Raw genomic sequence first — 20,000 nt, 5'->3', positions numbered from 1 at the left:
CAAACAGATTGCTATTCATTCAATATCATGACCGAAACCACAAAGTGTCCGACTACAATTTACTATTTTCCGAAGACTAATACATCTGGATAAAAAACACACATTGTACTGTTACACATACGTCAGAGAGAGAGAGAGAGAGAGAGAGAGGAGAGAGAGAGAGAGAGAGAGAGAGAGAGAGAGAGAGAGAGAATTTCAAAGGAACTAGGTTTAAAAGTCTTCGCTTTATAACCACAAGTAATGGTAATACAAAGTAAAATGACGAACTATACGAAAAGCGACCCCAAATCATTCATAAAAATAGATTTAGACGAACACCCAATGTAATAATATGACGCAAAAAAAAAGGAATAAGAAACAATGAAAATGGTTTTAAATAGACATAACAATGGCCATGATATCAACAATTAGAAGATATACTTTTCACTCAGCCCTGCTCAAAATCCCTTTTGATCGATCACCTGGAATCCAAAGGGAGACGATCTTTTGCAGGAGATAAAAAAGAAATTAAAATCTCGGCAATATTTTCAAAATCACTTAAATGACAAAGAGGTCATTGCCGAATGGGATAAAGAACTAACCGTTGCTGATGACTCCCCTGAACACCTTCCTGGATATATTCTCCCAATGAGTCGAGCATAAATCTGATATTGATTGACAGTTCCATCAAAATCATACTATAGTACTATCACCATATGGACGATTTCCACATTTTTTTCCACACAACAAAATTCAATTTTTAGGTACTTTTACCCTTCATAACATGCCATTTAAAGGGGATATATGTCATTTACTATGATATATTCCTTGTTACAGTGCTTAATTAATTTCAACAATTTTAATTTTATTTCTAACGAAATATCTTTAAGAAAGACATTTTCCATTACGATTTCCCGGTTACAGTTATAATGTGTTATTAAAAGAACTTTATTTCAGTAGATTATTTCAATGAGATGACCAAAATTTATTTTATATAGTATTAATCCCTCGGGGACTTCCCATCCATGGATGTTTAACATTTCTTATCAAACTCAAATATTGAAACTCCAAAAACGTCACTGCAGTCACCAAAAGTAGTTACAGGCAATTGCCTGACGGACATCAAACAAATGTCGACATAAATTTATAAAACAATCACAATAGTTTTGGTTGAAGCTTCCTCTAAACTTTAACAAAAAATATACAGCAAAAAATTATTCAAAGTTGTTTTGATGCCGATAAAAATGTAGTGAATTTTATAAGAAAAAGTAAAACAGAACTGATTAAAGAACTGGTTCATCCATTTGAAAGTAAATCTAATGATCACACCAGTGGAAGCCCCACTCGAACAGTTCATTAGACGACTCACTAGAACTGTAGAAAAATAGGACAAGAATGACAATTCTCACCTACAGCGAAAACCAACAACAACAACAATAATAATAATGATAATAATAATAATAATAATAATAATAATAATAATAATAATAATAATAGTGGATTATTGTGATAAAACATAATTTCTAGTAGTATTTTAAAGAATATAAAAGCAAATAAATATAATTACACAAGGCTATAGATATTTGCCGGGTTTATATAAAATCATGACAGAAAATCATTCAACTCCTTCGAAGATATAAATTTAAAAGTCACAGGTAAATACTTAGATTTATAACTATGTAAAATTAAATTCATACAGACACAAACGAACCGCAGATGAGCAAATGAGAACATATACATTATGAAAACATATTCATACTTCCACACTAATATTCACTTTCTAATTCACTGTTAAAGGCCAACATATTAAGACGATGTCCTCGTGTGCGTGAAGACTATTACCTTGTATTCTAACCAAAAATATCTTTGCACATTTCTAAAGCCGATGGATTTGGTACGCCACGTCATTCGCCCGCTATATCAAGCAATAAACCCAATCAGGAACCGCGATAATTCATACTAATCGGTTACCGATGCAAATACACAATCAAATGTTTCTGGGTCTGTAAGCTGTCAATCACAGAGCTGTGTGCCATTAACAAAAATGAGAGAAGATGTAGTCTTTCTTCTATCTAGATAACAGTAGTGAAGTTAAAAAATGACTGTTTCTACTTCAACCTCTTTAATAATCAGGAAAATGACAATTCCACATAAAACAGGTGCCTTTGTCAAAAACTTGCGAAGGATAGACCACAAGCCATCACCGTCCCTGAAGAAGTTTCAGTATAAACCAAGAAAATCAATACCTCAGGAGGGGAAACGTAGGGAAAACGACCGCCCATTTCTCTTCCCACTGTTTTGCATATGAAGTGTGCGATGGAAAAGACGTAAAACATTGGAAGAACGTTTCATAAAATCAAAAAAAGATCCCAGCTCCTTTATTACACACACTCAAACTCTGAATCTGAAATTTGAAAAGTGGAAAGATGAAACTGAGACATGGATAAACGTCTGGACAATACACCCCCTATCTAAAGAATGGAAAATCTCTGGGACCAACTGGTCTCCAAGCTAGAGCCAATTCAAGGACATTTCTTAGAACTCCCATGAATTTGATATATTCACATGCTCGTCTCAAAGAACGACTAGAGGAAGTGAATACCAATATTCAATTCTGAAAGTTAATAAATGATGCTTCAAGAATATGACACCCAAGTAAATTTGAAGAAATCATTTGTTTCACAAACCATTATTGTAATACAATCAATTAAGACAGTAGTTAGAACACTTACTAAAACCAAAAAAAGATGAAAAAATAAAATCCAGTACACATCTTACTCGGGAAAGTACGTCATTGAAGAAATGAGTTTTGTGACCCACATCAGAACATGAGCTGCTTACTCAAATACAAAAACACACATCGAGAGCCCTTTTTTACCTGTAGCATATTACGGAGTGTAAAGTCATATATACGTTTAAATTTGCGATACGCACTACACACTAAATTTCATCCATTTTCATAGCATCAACACTTAATTCATACACGATTAAAAATATCAATAACTGCAGCAAGCATGAAACAAAAACACCAATTCAACGAAACAAAAAAAAACATCTACATGATTGATGATCGAATGCAGAAATACGAAAGAGAAAATGAAATTACCTGTTAACAAACCGGCAAACCCCCAGCCAGTACCAGTCAAGCAGTGATTGCTGATCACGGGCGAACATAGCTGACGCCAACACAAACACTCACGCCCCTCATAATCTACTGTATATGAAAATTTCAAAACTAGCTTCATTCACGTGTAAAATTCACAATACTATTTCCTCCAAGACGTTAACCAATCGATTACAAATATCAATCCAGGGAATATTTAGTTCCCTGGGCAGTACAGAGACGCACGTCCGTCCTGCTCAAACGCCAGATCAACAGCTACATAGACAGACACCTTAAGAATTCCTGGAAGATGGGGTCTGGCAAGAGGCTTCCTCCTCTTTTTCTTCCCACGCCCCCGTTTTTCTTAACTCCCTAATCCACAACATCTTTAGCAACCTCACACAAACACACACCCACACACACCCAAAAAAGCCTTAAAATCTCTTTTCACACATTCACCACGCCCACATGTAGGTTAAAGCTTAAACGTCACGTAGCACGGAAACCATAAAAATCGTGTGCTTACCTGGTTCTGTCTACTAAATATGGTATAAATACACATACTCAAACACAGGTGCACAAACACGCGTATACACACACCCCCGTTACCTAAAGTGAAACCTAACAATTGTGTCGAGGATTGTCAGAAAACAAAAGCAGCCATTAGGAAAAGAAATAGGATAGATTTATGGTAGGGTAGGGGTCAGATCTGTTACCCACCAAATTGTGTTACCTGATAATATTAATAATAGATAGTAGGCAAATGGATAGCAAATTATTTATTGGCTTCCTCTCCACAATAATTAATCGTTCTGGAAACATGAACATTTCAACTAAATATGAGGTACTTCAGTTTCCTTTAATGAAAAACATGATTATTCCAAGGGCAGCTTTCTATCATTTATTACTAATCTTCGACGATCATCACTTCTATGGGTTTGATTACCAATTCATCAGAATATGAAGGTGACAATTTCATCCTCAACTAAATGTGCAATTGAAATTCGATTAAATACCAATGCAGAAGTCATCAGCGAATCAAGCTGGTTAAGATTAACAACAAAAAAGCAAGGAAAAAAAAAATACTGCGTCTACGATAACATAATCGTTTTCCTTGCGAGCAACTTTGTGACCACTGAAATGAACAGAAACTGAGCATTTTCAGTCTAGCCAAAATGTAGCCCAAACTTATCAAGACAAAGCTTAATTAAAAGACTTCTCTAATCAAAGAGAAATTATCGTTTCTTAAAGGCCATTATGTTCAAATGCGTGCTGTACCATTATATATATATATATATATATATATATATATATATATATATATATATATATATATATATATATATATATATATATATATATATATATATATATATATATATATATATAACGAGTGATATTCAATTATTTAATAGGGCCTAAAATTTGATGAAAGTTTTAAAGATATTTCCTCATTGAAAAAAAAAAGGAATATATATAAAAGTTTATTAATAACCTTTCATAGTTTCACCCACTTCAAAGGAATGAAGAAAGGGAGGACCTAACGAACTTTCATCCAATTCGTCTTGACGGAGGCAACGAAATTTTTTGAAAAAAAAAAAAAAAACTCGACGGAAAATCAAACAATACCCTTTGTAACTTTATATTTAATAAGGTTAACAAAAACCAGCCCAGAGCCACGTCTCCTGTCCACGTAAAGAAAACGGAAAAGGTGGGACGCTATCGTGGAAGCGATACCAATACTCTTAATGAGTCATCTCATGAAAACAAGAGAACATGAACGTTATCTAGAAGAGGATTTAAAGAAAATCAGGTAAAAGAATAAAATAAAATAATTGCGTCGTAGCCAGTCTCGTATATAAGATAGATTGATGGATTTGAGGTTTTCTGGCATCCTAACATCCAAGATTCGTAGATAGGAAATGACAATCGTCTTCGTAATATTCTTTGCTAATTCATATCTTCAGAATCCATTTTCATGATCAAGTACTCAAGTTCAGATGACACTTTCTAAAATTTGGGAGTTTTGCAACTGAAAATAATATGAAGTGCAAATCATTTGACTGATAGGCCTTAAATGAATAAAAATGGCATTTTTTCATTCGCATAATTAATTATACAACTAATGCTTCCTTTAGACAGTCACGAGTTTCATTTAACTACTGATTTCTAAGAAGCATGAAAGTCACAACTAATAAAGAAACAACCAAAGAGAGCATCTCTGGCATACGAATAAGAAACAAAAACATGAAAGAGAAAAAAAACTCTCTTGACAAGAGTTAAGCGGCATTTCCAAACTCCACGATGATTTTACATGAAAATAAAAAATGGATACATGAAAAAATACAACTTCACTCGTTAAGTAGGTGAATACAAACACACCCTCAAATGATGTATAAATGAATTCCCAGTATATGGCACGCCTAAAATAATGATTAAATAAATTAAATAAATGTAAGAACTTCTCAATACTCTAATGTTTCTTAAGACTCTTAAAGAGAGTAAAGGAACCCAGACAAATAGAAAGCGAGAGATAAGCTGAATTATACTTCAGCGGGCCAGACCTCAACTTATCCAGATTCCGCTGACACTGCAAAAGGAGCAATGCCCCAGTGTACTCTGACGTAAAGACCAATGCCATCCGGAAGCCACACGAACGTACTTTGTGTGACACATCTAAAAGCAACTTCCGTCTCTCTCGGAAAGGCTACACACTATTCTAAGACCATTTAGAGAGAGGAGAGGCCGGAATTTTACAAAGACGGTAAGAGCAACAACACAAGCATCAGTTGGTGGAGTGAAAATGGTAGGAGAATGAATGAATGAATGGTAAATGTCTGGCATCATACAATTAATGTTTATTAATGCCGAAGTAATAAAGAAATAGTATTAGATTAAAAATTGAACATTGATTAAAATAAAAAAACCTAACTTAAAACGAAGTGGAAGCAGTCTATCATAATACACCGTGACATGTACCTCAGATGGCCTGATGTGCATTCGACGTGAATATTACAAAAACAAACAAATAGACCATTCAAGAGTCACTGCCACTGATGATCAATGTGCGTTCATGAGTGCATATAGGCAAAGTCAAACTAAGCACAATATACGCTATGGAAAAAATAAATAAATACAACGAAGGTCCTACAAAAGCTCTTTCTAGTCGAATAAAAATTACAAAAGTTATAATTAGTATAAATCATTGCTCTAGCAAGACTTAACCATCAAACTACGAATTCTTTACAGATATTCGTGAACAATTACACTAACTAAATCATGATAAGCAAAGGTTAATGATACATTTAGCAACCCTTATGTAGTAAACAAACAATATCTTTGATTAATTTTATATCAAAATATTAAACGACTGGTATCTAAGCTGTTGCCAATGAAACCGTATCCGGGCTCATCATGATCTGAAGTGGATGGAACACCCTTGGGAAGGAGGGATTAGCGGCCGGCAACAGAAATTTAATGTCTAAAAAGGTAACAGGAGGTTTCTTTTAAAAGCACTTCAACTGTTAGTGTTCGTAAATATTCATCGTAACTACTTAATCTAATTCTTGCTTACACGAGAAACTAATTATTATTAATACTTGCTAGGCTACAACCCTAGTTGGAAAAGGAGGATGCTATACGTAAGCCCAAGGGCTCCAACAGGGAAAATAGCACAGTGAGGAAAGGAAATAAGGAAAAAACTACAAGAGATGTTTAAGAACAACAACATTAAAATAAATATTTCATATATAAACTATAAAAACTTCATCAGGAAGAGAAACAAGATAGAATAGTGTGCCTGAATGTACCCTTAAACAAGGGAACTCTACAACAAAACTGTGGAAGATCATGGTACAAAGGCTATGGCACTACGTTAGAGTGGAGAACAATGATTTGATTTTGCAGTGTCCTCCTAGAAGAGCTGCTTACCATAGCTAAAGTCTCTTCTACCCTTAACAAGAGGAAAGTAGCCACTGGACTATTACAGAACAGCATTTAACCCTTCGAAAGAGAAGAATTGTTTGGTAATCTCAGTGTTGTCAGGTGTATGAGGACAGAGGAGAATATGTATAGAATAGACCATACCATTCGGTGCATTTGTAGGCAATGGAAAAAAATGAACCGTAACCAGAGAGAGGGATCCAATGTAGTACTATCTGGTCAGTCAAAGGACCCAATAACTGTCTAGAGGTAGTATCTCAACGGGTGGATGGTGCCCTGGCCAACCTACTATCTGACACATAAACACACAAGAAGACAAGAACGAGAACGGCAGGCTCGCATAACTCTAATCGTGTAGACTCATTCTCCGACGGAGAAGGAAGGACTCCTTTTAACTTTCAAAACACTTTTTTAACGGGATATCGTGTTCGTTTACATGGGTATTCGGATAATTGTGCCCATATACATTTAGAGACGTAAAGTAATCGTGCGCATGTGCTTTGGAGACAAAATACTATGCAAAAACACAAGGACAAAATCTACGAAGTTTTACCAAAATGCCCTAAAACATCGGAAGTAATCAAGAAATATATATATTTTTATTAGACCACTATTGTGAAACAATTGAAATTAGAATGCTATTCACAATATAAGACTTCTAATGCATTTGATTAAAACAATAATAGTAGCCAAAAAAAGAGACAAATATAAAGGGTAGATATATTTTGCTAAAAAAAATCCACCTAATCATGATTCTTATAAAACAACAACCCCTTTCTAGAGTGATAATTTGTAATGCCAAATGAGAAAGAGTGATACATACACGTGTAGGAATTTGAGTTAGGATTGAAAAATCGAGACTGAAAAGTTTTCTTCCGATCGATGCTCTCGACATAATTCCCGAGGGAGGATTAAAGGAGAGTGCCGTATTGCTCAGCAGCCTTGCACACTCATTCACTGCACAAGCGTCCCTTCCCTTCCTGGTACACATTTAATGAAGTCTCTTTATAAAAGGAAATCAACGCCAAAGACATTTCTCGAGTCGATATGCAATCTGGCTGGGTTCAGGCACGTTTCCTTCTATCCCTCAAAACACCCAAGGCATTCTTCGCTGTTGTGAATTGAATTGAATATAGGATTTAGGCATTAAGCCAAGCACTGGGGCATCAAAGGCCATTCAGCGCTATATAACGAAAATCATTCAATCATATCTGTAAACTCACACCATTTAGTATCATTTTAACCTTTAATACAAATCGCAACACTTTCATACAATAAAATCTAGATGTGAAATAAATAGGGATTAAAAGGGTAAAATAAATAAATAAATTAATAAAATCAATCATAGCTCGTAATACAACCCAATACTTTGTATAAATTTTCTCAAGTTCAAGGTATTACAGTTTTCCCCCAGTATATCTCTTAAAGGTTTGTACTGGAGTAAATGTGTCTTCCCTGTTGTGGTGTCAAATCTCTGGCACCGTCGTTCAATTAGTTCAATTTGAATGTTGCATAAAATATTTTATAATTCTGACCATCCTTTAATTTCAAATCTTCCCGGGCAGTATCACCCTGTTCGTAATACTACGTATGTAGTTAATTCTATAGTCAGACAGTATTCTAGAAGTTTTATTCCAGCTGTGACCAAGTTGTCGAATGATCTTCCTAATCGGGTAGTTGAATCGATAGAACTTCAAAAGTTCAAACTTGCAATAAATGTTTTTATGTTGAACAAGCGTCTCATTTTATAGTTTACATATGAACGATCTGTTTTAATGTTGTGACTGTTCTTAAAATATTTTTCAATTGTTCATTACTTCTCATATAGTTTATTTATTTTTTTTATTTCCTCTCCTCAATGGGCTATTTTTTTTGCTGTTGGAGCCTTTGGGCTTATAGCATCCTGCTTCTCCAACTAAGGTTGTAGCATAGCTAGTAATAGCAATAATAATAGTAATAATAATACTAACACGTTACCCAACAAATAATTATAGACAAATATTTGATGTAATGCAATAATCAAATCAGAGTAAGATATAAATACCCAAATCTATACAACCTTTTTTCTTGTTAATTGATCTTATTTCTTATTATGATCAATTACTTTGATTTTCGCTTGTAAATTAAGTGTGTGAAAACGCGCAAAACTCATCACAGGAAAGAAAGAAGCCACTCCTTTTTTTCCAAAAGGAATGCAAAGCTAATTTAGATATTGACTTCAGTAGGGTAGACCGGGGCTAGTTGACCAAAGAGGTAATTCTTAAAAAATCAAATATTTTTTTAACAATAGTTTTCGGACTATTTCTCTTCTATCTTAAATTACTCTCAGGTCGTCTCATCCTTTCAACCTTACTGTATATTCAAAAGGTTCCTTTGTATGAAAAGAGAAAAAGAGCTTTCTAATCCCAGCCTGAAACACCATAGCATTATGTGTGACCTCTAAGCGACCCCGTGACATTCTACCTGTCAGTGATGATGTACCCAAGCGCATCTTTCCCTTTAAGTAACTCGTAATCTCAACTCACACAGCTTCAAGACATTAACTATCATCTTTCATAAAAATCACTAATGATTAAAGAATATTATAAAACTTTCAGGATAAAAAGTAGAGTAGACACAAAGCAACATGGGTCAGTAAAAAAAAATGATTGACATTCGAAACTCTCAGATAGATAACATCAGATAACAGTAAAAAAATTTGAAAACGTCTTTTCGTTCACTAGATACTACTGAAACAATGAACAAATAGCCTGATATATTCCATAAGATAGTATAACTTTCCCTTCCTTCATATAAAAAATAAGTCTATTATCCACCAAACATTAATTTCTCGTTGTGAAGAGGGACAATGTGACTCCGCTTCCTGATTATGCAAATTTGAGCTCAACAGAGTACCGTCCAATTAACCACGTCACATAAAATGTCTTTTCCGTTTTCAAGTGCCTCTAAAAGCTAAACCTCCACATTTACTTCTTACTTCCGGGAATGGCTGAGTACATGTTTTTAGGGAAGGCTCTCATAAGTTAAAATAGATTAAAATGTGGTACTGAATTAGGATGAATTTTATGGAACAGGCGTCTACTTTATGGACATCCTTAGACAGTTGTCAAATGAGATCCACGTCATCATAAACCATTTCTCGACTATCACTATGATTGCAACGTATAAATATATGAAGACATTTTGAATAACAATAATAAGTTACTTAAGCCACTCATGTAAATTTTGTATGCGTTGTTTCCGTTTTCAAACTTATTTTTTTTTCGACCAATTTATCTGTGAACTACATTTACTTTCGGTGTCCATATCACAGAAGAGGGAGGGGACTTCCAGTTGGATGCTACATGATGAATATTACCAAGCATACGGGACTAGAATCACCGAGGCTCCATTATTCCATTACTTTCGGTTCTTTCTTTAAGGCATAAACATTATTTGAAAATTCTACTCAAAATTACAATACATTTAAAATGAACATTCGTTCTACTAATTCATTAACTAAGCGAACATCTCGAGTGATTAGGATCCCGTTTTAAAATTTCTCGTATAAAGTTTTAAGACAATAAATCGTATAAATAATTTAGCTCTTGTTGCCTTGCCTGACCTTCTGCAGCAGGAGAGAACAGTCAGTCAGTATCTTGGATTGCCCGATAGTGGAATTGGCTGGTGTTAGGTTCCTATTTGTCAATGGCAGCATTGGCCTCTCTCTCTCTCTCTCTCTCTCTCTCTCTCTCTCTCTCTCTCTCTCTCTCTCTCTCTCTCTCTCTCTCTCTCTCCTCTTGCTTTTGAATCGTATCATTCTTCCAAGTATTATTCAGTCTTATCAAAATAATTTACGGGATATAATCACAACATTAAGAACACATTACATGTTTATTTATGATATTAAATCACAACTACTAAAAAAAATCCAGTCTACTGAAATCGAATTATACGTAATAAACATAAGATAGCATTTACTATACAAATGAAATGAATCTCAAGTCTGGCTTGAGTTAATCGAGTTTGTTTTAACTTAAACTTTTTAATTACTTACCTATACTGTACAAAACCCCATTTGAAAATGTGTCTCTCCTCTCAGGGACCCGAAAGAGCGTCTAACTCGTTGTTACGATGGACTATGAAATTATGACCCATAAGGCCATGTAAGAAGAAACCCCCAAGAGACTCTAAAAGGGAAAATGGAGAAGCGGACGAAAAAAATATTACGATACAAAGACTGAATTACGGCACACGAGGGTCATGCAGCCTTTTCCTCCTAAGAGGAAAAACATGAAATGTCTAATCTCTGGGTTCACGTTGGGCACCGCAGTAAAGATGGCTGAGAGAGAGAGAGAGAGAGAGAGAGAGAGAGAGAGAGAGAGAGAGAGAGAGAGAGAGAGAGAGAGAGAGAGAATAGTTGCAGCGTTCAAGCATATTCATTTTCCGGAGAGCGACACATTATCAGCAGAGCTAACAAATCGCTCCGTTTGGGAGTTCTTACTTTGCAAATCACTCCGACCAAAATAGATTCGAGAATTGAATTTGTGTTAGTGACGGCGTTGTAAGGCTATCCTTCACGGGGTTCTCTCTCTCTCTCTCTCTCTCTCTCTCTCTCTCTCTCTCTCTCTCTCTCTCTCTCTCTCTCTCTCTCTCTCTCTCTCTCACAAGGTGACTCCAGGTAGAAAGATTAACGTTCTTATCGTCTCAGCAATCACACCCTATTTCAACCTCATGTATGTAGCATCTAAAAGAAACTTAGTTAGCAAAGAGCTTTCACATTAATACTCTTTATGTTCACTGAGATCTAGATTCTACTACTGCAAATTAAATCTTGATGAACAATTATCTATTTTTACAGATAACATATCAATTTTATATATGAATATAATGACCGAAGAAACCAACGACTGCACGAAGTCAAAATCGTCTACCTTTATAAGCTCCTTTGCCCACTTCCACGTCACGCCTCTCTCTTGAAGCTGATTGGTTGGCAATGATTTCCTAACATTAGCTAATTTGTATCTTCTTTCCGTTTAACGAATTTCAGCAATGATGAAATCAAAGTTTTGATGATGACTCCCAAAATATAGCCCCGGAAATAACAAAATCTTATTTATACCTCTCTAGAAATGTTGAAAATGAAGGAAAAACAAATACTATGTAAGGACAATTGAGCCCTGCTGGTTGGTCGGTATAGCGTCCGAAGATTATCTTGACTAATTGTCAGCTTAGGGCCAAATGCTGTGGAGTGGTTTCCGAAAATCAAATGCTCTCCATCACGATTCACATCGGTTACTCTGTGAAGGCGTATGGCCGATTCGGTGCATCGTGCATTATCATTAATATCATTATTATTAATTATCTATTATCTACTAATTGCTATTATTCAAGTATTATTAATATCATTATTATTATTACCATTATTATTATTATTATTATTATTATTATCATTATTATTACAAGTGAAGCTACAACTATAGTTCGAGAATCTGTATACTATAAGCCCAAGGGCTCCTACGGGAAATTATAGCCCAGTGAGGAAAGGAAACAAAGCACTAAAAAAACTACAAAAGAGGTAATGAACAATCACAATAAGATATTTTAAGAACAGTAACAACATTAAATTAGATCTTTTATGTACAAACTAAAAATAATAAAAAAAGAAAAAACAAAATGAAGAGAAGTAAGATAGTGTGCCCGAGTGTACCCTCAAGCAAGAGAACTCTAATCCAAGACAGTGGAAGACCATGGTACAAAGGTTATAGCACTACCCAACAATGGTTTGATTTTGGGCTGTCCTAGAAGATCTGCTTACCATTGTTGATGAGTCTCTTCTACTCTTACCAAGAGGAAAGTAGCCACTGAACAATTACAGTGCAGTAGTTAGCCCCTTGAGCGAAAAATTGTTTGGTAATCTCAGTGTTGTTGTCAGGTGTGTGGACTCCTGTTTCAATCAAGATTATACTGTCTATGATAGAATATTCTCCAACAGATCTGGGAGGAAAAGTCAACTGACGAAAAAAAATTGATGTGCAGGCCCCATGATCCTTTTACTACATCAAAATATGATAATGACATGGAGGTCTAATCACACAATGATATGTGCCTATGATGAATGATTTCGCAAATATTGAAAATGACTGTGTAATTCTATGGCTTAGGTAAAATCAGTCCTATAAGGGAATCGGTTATGTAGGCCTCTTCTTTAGCATATAAAATCTTATTTCTGTGGATATGTTTGGAGTGTAATCAATAAACTATTCATTTCATCTTGGAAAAACAATCTTTGTTAAAATTCGTGAAACAGAAAGGCGATAAAAACTGACTGAGGTTGTAAAATCATTGTCAACCATTCGAATTTAAGAGATAGTCGTGACGTAGAAATCGGCAAAGGTAGATTATTTTCACAATGGGTCCCAGGTAACGGTGACAGTTTTTTTTTTCTTTTTTTCTCTTTTTTTTTACCATCCTGTCTCTTAAGAAATATAACTCAAAATAGAAGAATCGATGTCAATGAATCGGTATGGAAAATATGAATAAAAAAACACGAACAGGGAACTCACAAGATATATAAAAATAAACAATGTGGCGCGCCATGACCTGACGCGACCTTTGCCTTGGAAGTGAAACTATCTCTAGACCAAAAATCTAAAAGGGTCACAGTATTAACCTTTAACTAAAATTCAAACGTCGTCGTCGTTCAAGTTGAAATAATAAAGTATTTAGGCCAGTGCATAGCGAAAAACAATCCCAGAGCGGAAGCCAAGCAATCCCACTGGAAAATCCCTCGATCCTTACCCCGTGGCCACTGGTTTCACGAGCTATGGCAAAGCAGTGGTACTTTTTAAAAGCTTTCACTTTCCTAAAACTCTAAAAATATATATGGTAATAATAGAGTAAATATAGAAAATTAACCAGTGAAAGGGAAGAGGAGTTTGATTCCTTTGAAGTTTAATCCAAACTGCCAGTAGTAAAAATATCAAGGAAAGATTGATTCGGAATATCAGTTTTTACCCTAAAATATTTTTCAATTAACGCTGACTGTTGATTACTGGGTCTTTCCGCCAAGCCAGTTTAGATTTCTTCAATCCCTGACTCTAATGAACCTGTCCTTTCCAGAATTAGATTAAATCAATACAAGTTCATCCCACCTTACTGATAACTTTCCTCCTAATCATATTTCATTATCTCATTAACCAGCTATTTTAAAAGTTCAAAGGCAAAGGAAACAACTGACTGAAAAGTCAATTAAATAAATTATGGAAATCTCCCTTCTAGACATTAAATCAAGTCGGTGACATTAATAGGAAACATAAACATGCATCAAGATAAAGGATTGACCTGTGCAAGGCTATCTGCCCAATTAATGTACATTTCAAAAACACAAACTCAAGCACAAAGAATCACAGCTGATAACACAATCAATAAAACAATCAATACACATACAATATATGTATATATATATATATATATATATATATATATATATATATATATATATATATATAATGTGTATATGTGAGCGTGCGCGTGTGTTTGGGTGAAAAAAAATTTCGGAATAAAGCAAAACACCAGTGAAAAACTTTTGTGTTTCCTCATTTGACCAAAGTTTTTTTTTTTTTTACTAATGAAACATAAAGACAACAGAAACTTTTATAATCAGAGGAGCAAAATTACCCGAACACTGTCTCCTTCCCGCAAGGAGAAAAGTCGAAAGCACACATGGGTAGTATCAACCGAAGCAGCCGCGATGGCAGCAAACGCGCCATTCATTATGCTTGCAGGATCTCGAACTGAATCTTTAATACGGTTATGCTAATGACAGCCGGCTATTTTTCACCCGTGTCCTGGTCTACATCAGGCATAAAACTCCTTTCCCAAACCGAGGAGAATGACTTCCCTTATTTTCCCTACACTTATTGCCAACTTCTTTTCCTTCTCTCCAACAGGGACTTTCTTCAAGAGTAATAATTATTTCGTCTTTTAGATATTTGCTTAAAGAGCTCATATTGTCCTCATATTATTCTCCAAATAATTAAATGAATATAAACCTATAATGACGACGCTCTCTCTCTCTCTCTCTCTCTCTCTCTCTCTCTCTCTCTCTCTCTCTCTCTCTCTCTCTCTCTCTCAAACATCTTTAAAATCAAACTGACATTTGCTGTTTCTGCTAACAAGCAAAGGTTAAAGATACAAACTTGAGAACAGAAATCCATTCCAACAAAAAGGAAATATTCACAGTTAGGAGATATACAGTACAGTATACTCAATTCCTTCATATATAGAAATGTATTTATCTTGAACTGCAAAAGAAAGAAACTTCTCAAACCATTTCTCTCTCAAGGATAAAGAAAAGACAAAATATTTTTACAGACGGAAAAATCCGCCAGTCTGCCATCTTGAGATATTGACGACGATTGACAACGATAACCAATACTGTATATGCTTACTTAGGTTGCATGTTTCGCGTGAGCCTTGATTGTCGGTTGCTGTGGCCTGATTGGTAACGTCTCTGCTTGGTGTTAGCCAGTCGGGGGTTCGAGTCCCGCTCAGACTCGTTAGTGCCATTAGTTTCTGCAACCTTACCATCCTTGTGAGCTAAGCTTGGGGGGTTTGGGGGAACCTATAGGTCTATCTGCTGAGTCATCAGCAGCCACTGCCTGGTCTTCCCTGGTCCTAGCTTGGGTGGAGAGGAGGCTTGGGCGCTGATCATATATAATATGGTCAGTCTCTAGGGCATTGTCCTGCTTGCTATGGCAATGTCACTGGCCCTTGCCTCTGCCAGTCATGAGCGACCTTTAAACCTTTAAATTTACTTACCCATGCCCTTACCCACTTCTAATCCAGGTCCAATCAATCGGATTAGAAAAGAATGACCTAATTTAAGATCACTTCATGACTTTCTGCCTTCTCAGATGTGCATTTACAATTCTAATTCTGCATACACAATCTTGATAAATCAAGGCAATCATCGCACCAACTTCAAGTTGGGATAGATATTAATGCAAAACCCAAGAGACATGCTTTCGGAAACTCCACGATAAACTTTCTAATACTATCACTTCACACGGCAGGGAAAATATATCTGCCTTACACAGGTTATTTGCATTAAAATTTAATTAAAAGTGCAATAAAATTTAAGGTAGGCTATATATATATATATATATATATATATATATATATATATATATATATATATATATATATATATATATATATATATATATATAGTCACACCTTGTTACTAGAATAACGGTAAAAAAATTTTTACAACGAACTCTTGGTGTAACAAAGAGACGCTATATTGCCTGGTAGCTAAATTTTTACCTACACTATAATTGCACAATGAAAAAAAATTAATGCAAATTAACCTAAGATTTTCATCTTTCCTAATAATATATTTCAAAGAATAAAATAAACATCATATGAGCCCTTTTCATATATGCTCTTTATATTGAGCAAATATGAAAAATTAAAATATAGGAAAAAATTTTAAAGATGAAAAAGTAAAATTTTCTTCATTGTTTTTTTTATTTTTATTTCAAAAATTGTTTCTAACCTCGTAATAATCACCAGTCCCCACTCCAGACACATCTTTTCAAGTGCAACTAATAAGTTAGCAACAGCAGTAGTTACGAGACCAAGAAGTGACATAAGCCAGTAAACAACACATATTTTGAATATAATGTACACAAGAAACTGGTTACGATTAATCCCAGAACCGGAATTGCCGACAAGGTACAGTCGGCGACCTTTCTACACCTTGACTAATATTTACACAAGTTGGGTGAATCAACTCATACCGTAGTTTAACAAAGACTCAAGAGATAATTTTGATTTTAAACACAATATTTATGAAGCATGATAATTCCTCGTAACATTACAACGAGAACAAAAAAAGTCACATTATCGACAATGATTAAAATGCAATAAATAACAAACTGTCACATCGTAGCCACATTAAAATCAGAAAAAGAGAGTAACCTCCCAACTATCAAAGTGTGTCGTCACCACCGCCTGTCATTCGACACTAAGGGAATAAAAAGGGTTAAGGAATTCATGTTAGATACCTCCTTGCGCACTCTCTCTCTCTCTCTCTCTCTCTCTCTCTCTCTCTCTCTCTCTCTCTCCGTGTTAAGAAAGGTGCCAAAATGTGCAAGTGCTTATTTCTCCGTAAATGTAGACATGCACACTCATGCGAGCACACGTGAAACTGGAGCTTTTAAGTAAATCAATGATTCTAAATTCAAGGTTTATGCTTCCCCAATGCATTATGCTAATATCAGTTCAAATAGATGATCCATAACATTTAAAAAATGGTTCATTATGTCTTTAAAAATGTGACACTAACAAAAAAAAGATATAGTATTTTTCTGTATATAATCAATTCATCGCAAAACTACAGCTCTCTAATACTTGCATATGTAAAAGTTAGACGTCTCTCACTAAGCATAAATTTTCTTTGTACCGGTTATTCATTCTATCCTATTATAATTGTTTTTACTCATTTCTATACTGAGACTCTTGAACAAAATTTCCATAATCTCCCATTAAAAGTCTTTCAGGCTATACACGACAAGCCGCCTCCTTAAATAACGTGCCAAGCTCGCAACTATGTAAGATGGTGCCGCTTATAACTTGAGTTATATTGCTGCAGATACAAGAGAGAGAGGAGAGAGAAGAGAGAGAGAGAGAGAGAGAGAGAGAGAGAGGAATATATAGGAAATACAAGCACATGGATAAGATAGAAGTTTTGCTCACAAGAATTTGCATGCAATGCGTGTTCTTGCCTAGACATGAACGGTCTGAAGACATGAAAGCATTACATTAATAACCATCATGTTTTCAAGATGTACAAATTCAACCTGAGAAACTGAACCTAAAATTTTACGTTATCTTTAAGACAAGGCCTATCCTAACGGTGATCGTAAAATTATGACAACCAATGATTGTGTAAGCCATTGACATTTATAAATCTATTTATTTATTGTAACATTATCATCTCCTCCTACGTTTATTGGCACAAAGGTCCTCAGTTAGATTTCGCCAGTCTTCTCTATCTTGAGTTTTTAATTCAATACTTCTCCATTTATCACCTCCTAATTCACACTTCATAGTCCTATACCGTGTAGGCCTGGGTCTTCCAAACTCTTCTAGTACCTTGAGGAGCCCAGTTAAATGATTGGTGAACTAATCTCTCTTGGGGGAATGCGAAGAGCATGCCCAAACCATCTCCATCTGCCCCTCACCATGATCTCATCCACATATGGCATTTGAGTAATCTCTCTTATAGTTTTATTTCCAACCCTTTACTGCCATTTATCTCCCAATATCCTTCTGAGGGCTTTGTTCTCAAATCTATTAAAGCTGTTGGATACTGTTTCATTGTCATACCACGACTCGTGTCCATACAGTAACACCGATATCAATAAATCGATATAAAGTATAGTCTGATTTTTATATTCAATTTCAGGCAATTTGATCTTCAAATTTTACTTAACCTTGCGATTGTCTGATCATATTTTTTTTCAATCTTTCACAAAACTCTAATTCTAAAGCCCCTGTATTGTAAATAATTCCCAAATACTTAAAAGATTCTATTTCATTAATACTTTCTCCTTTCAATAATATTTCATCTTCTATTGCATCCTCCGTTCTCACCATCTCTGTCTTTCTTTTATTTATCTTCAGCCCCACCTCATGTGATATTTCATCCATTACAGTAAGCAAGCATTGCAAATCCTCTGGTGTTCTGATAAGAAGGACAGCATCATCAGCATACTCTAGGTCTACTCATTTCCTATTACCAATCCAATAAATTTCTCATACATTTTTTTTTCTATACGTCTGAATGTCTGTTTTACAACACTACAACAGCAGCTTCTATTTACTTTATTTCAGCACTGAACGAATAAAAAATCTTATAAATACAAAAACAGGAATTCTTAATGTTCTAGTTTAATATCTACACCAAGGCCAGTCATTCCAGTAATAAATTTCACTACAATTAGAGTGGTGTGTTGAAAAGATAGAAATAAAGACAAAACTGAATAAATGAACAAACATAAAAAAGTGCAATGGGTCTACGTCTTCAGCTGTGACTAACGTTTGCTACCCACCTACCTCTCTCTATTAATGTTCCCCTTTCTCTCCCTTGACACACTGATAACTCGCTTTCTTGACCATATCGTAAATTTAGGTGATAAAAAAAGGTCTGTATTTTCCCAACATATAGGATATTATACAAAAATATTGAGCTGACCTTATTTCTATTTAGAGAGAGAGAGAGAGAGAGAGAGAGAGAGAGAGAGAGAGAATTTCAAAAAGGTAATACTGTAAAAATACTGTTTACAAAACGTGAAAAGGGGTGAATTTACATACAAAGATGATATACTTGGCAAATAATTATTAATGGCATGGCTTGTAAAAAAGAATTAAATTTCATTATTCAACAATGCTCTTCATTTCCGAGAATGTCACTAATAAAAAAACCCTAAGACAGTAAAAGGAAAAATGCAAAAGCCCTCCTCAATTAAATTATAAACCAATCACAACGGGCACTTACAAACACACGATCATACAAGAACTGTCTCATTCAGAGTATTAGTTACAGTTTTCATTAAAATGTCCAAAAGAAGGACCAAATTCCATTTCCGGCAAAGGTACCTCCCCTGAAAACGAAGTGTTCTCCAACAAAGACACATGTAAAGTGCCTCCCACCCCAAACCAACATTTTCCCTCCAACAACTACTTTCAATGACACACATACAAAAGATGCCTAATACTCCGTTTGATAAAATGACAACCATCACAAGATGGACCAACATTCTCTCCCAACATTTCTTTGGGAAAATACGGGAAAAGGGATTCGAGATCCAACAAATCACTTCATTCAAGTTGGGTCTGGCTCCGTCGGCGAGAGCCATAATAAGAGCAATTGAGAAACTTTTCCAAAGTCCCCATTTCAATTACATGTGACACTCTACGAGCATCA

General features: G+C 35.1%; 1 protein-coding gene across 7 annotated transcripts in view; it reads right to left on the bottom strand.

The window, feature by feature from the left end:
* Dmtn (transmembrane and coiled-coil domain 2 protein Dmtn) overlaps nt 1-20,000 on the bottom strand; it is a 662,916-nt gene that overhangs the window by 152,064 nt on the left and 490,852 nt on the right. The window contains exon 1 of one of the 7 annotated variants that reach the window (XM_068392646.1): nt 3,086-3,269. The exons of the other annotated variants lie outside the window; for them this stretch is intronic. Coding sequence (XP_068248747.1) covers nt 3,086-3,153 — 68 coding nt within the window. The 5' untranslated portion in view covers nt 3,154-3,269. Of the gene's footprint in view, nt 1-3,085; nt 3,270-20,000 lie in introns of those variants that run through there. 7 annotated transcript variants of the gene reach the window in all.

Source organism: Palaemon carinicauda, chromosome 18 (assembly GCF_036898095.1).
Source record: "Palaemon carinicauda isolate YSFRI2023 chromosome 18, ASM3689809v2, whole genome shotgun sequence".
Classification (NCBI taxonomy): Eukaryota; Metazoa; Arthropoda; class Malacostraca; order Decapoda; family Palaemonidae; genus Palaemon; species Palaemon carinicauda.
This window is presented reverse-complemented; position numbering and strand designations above follow the sequence as displayed.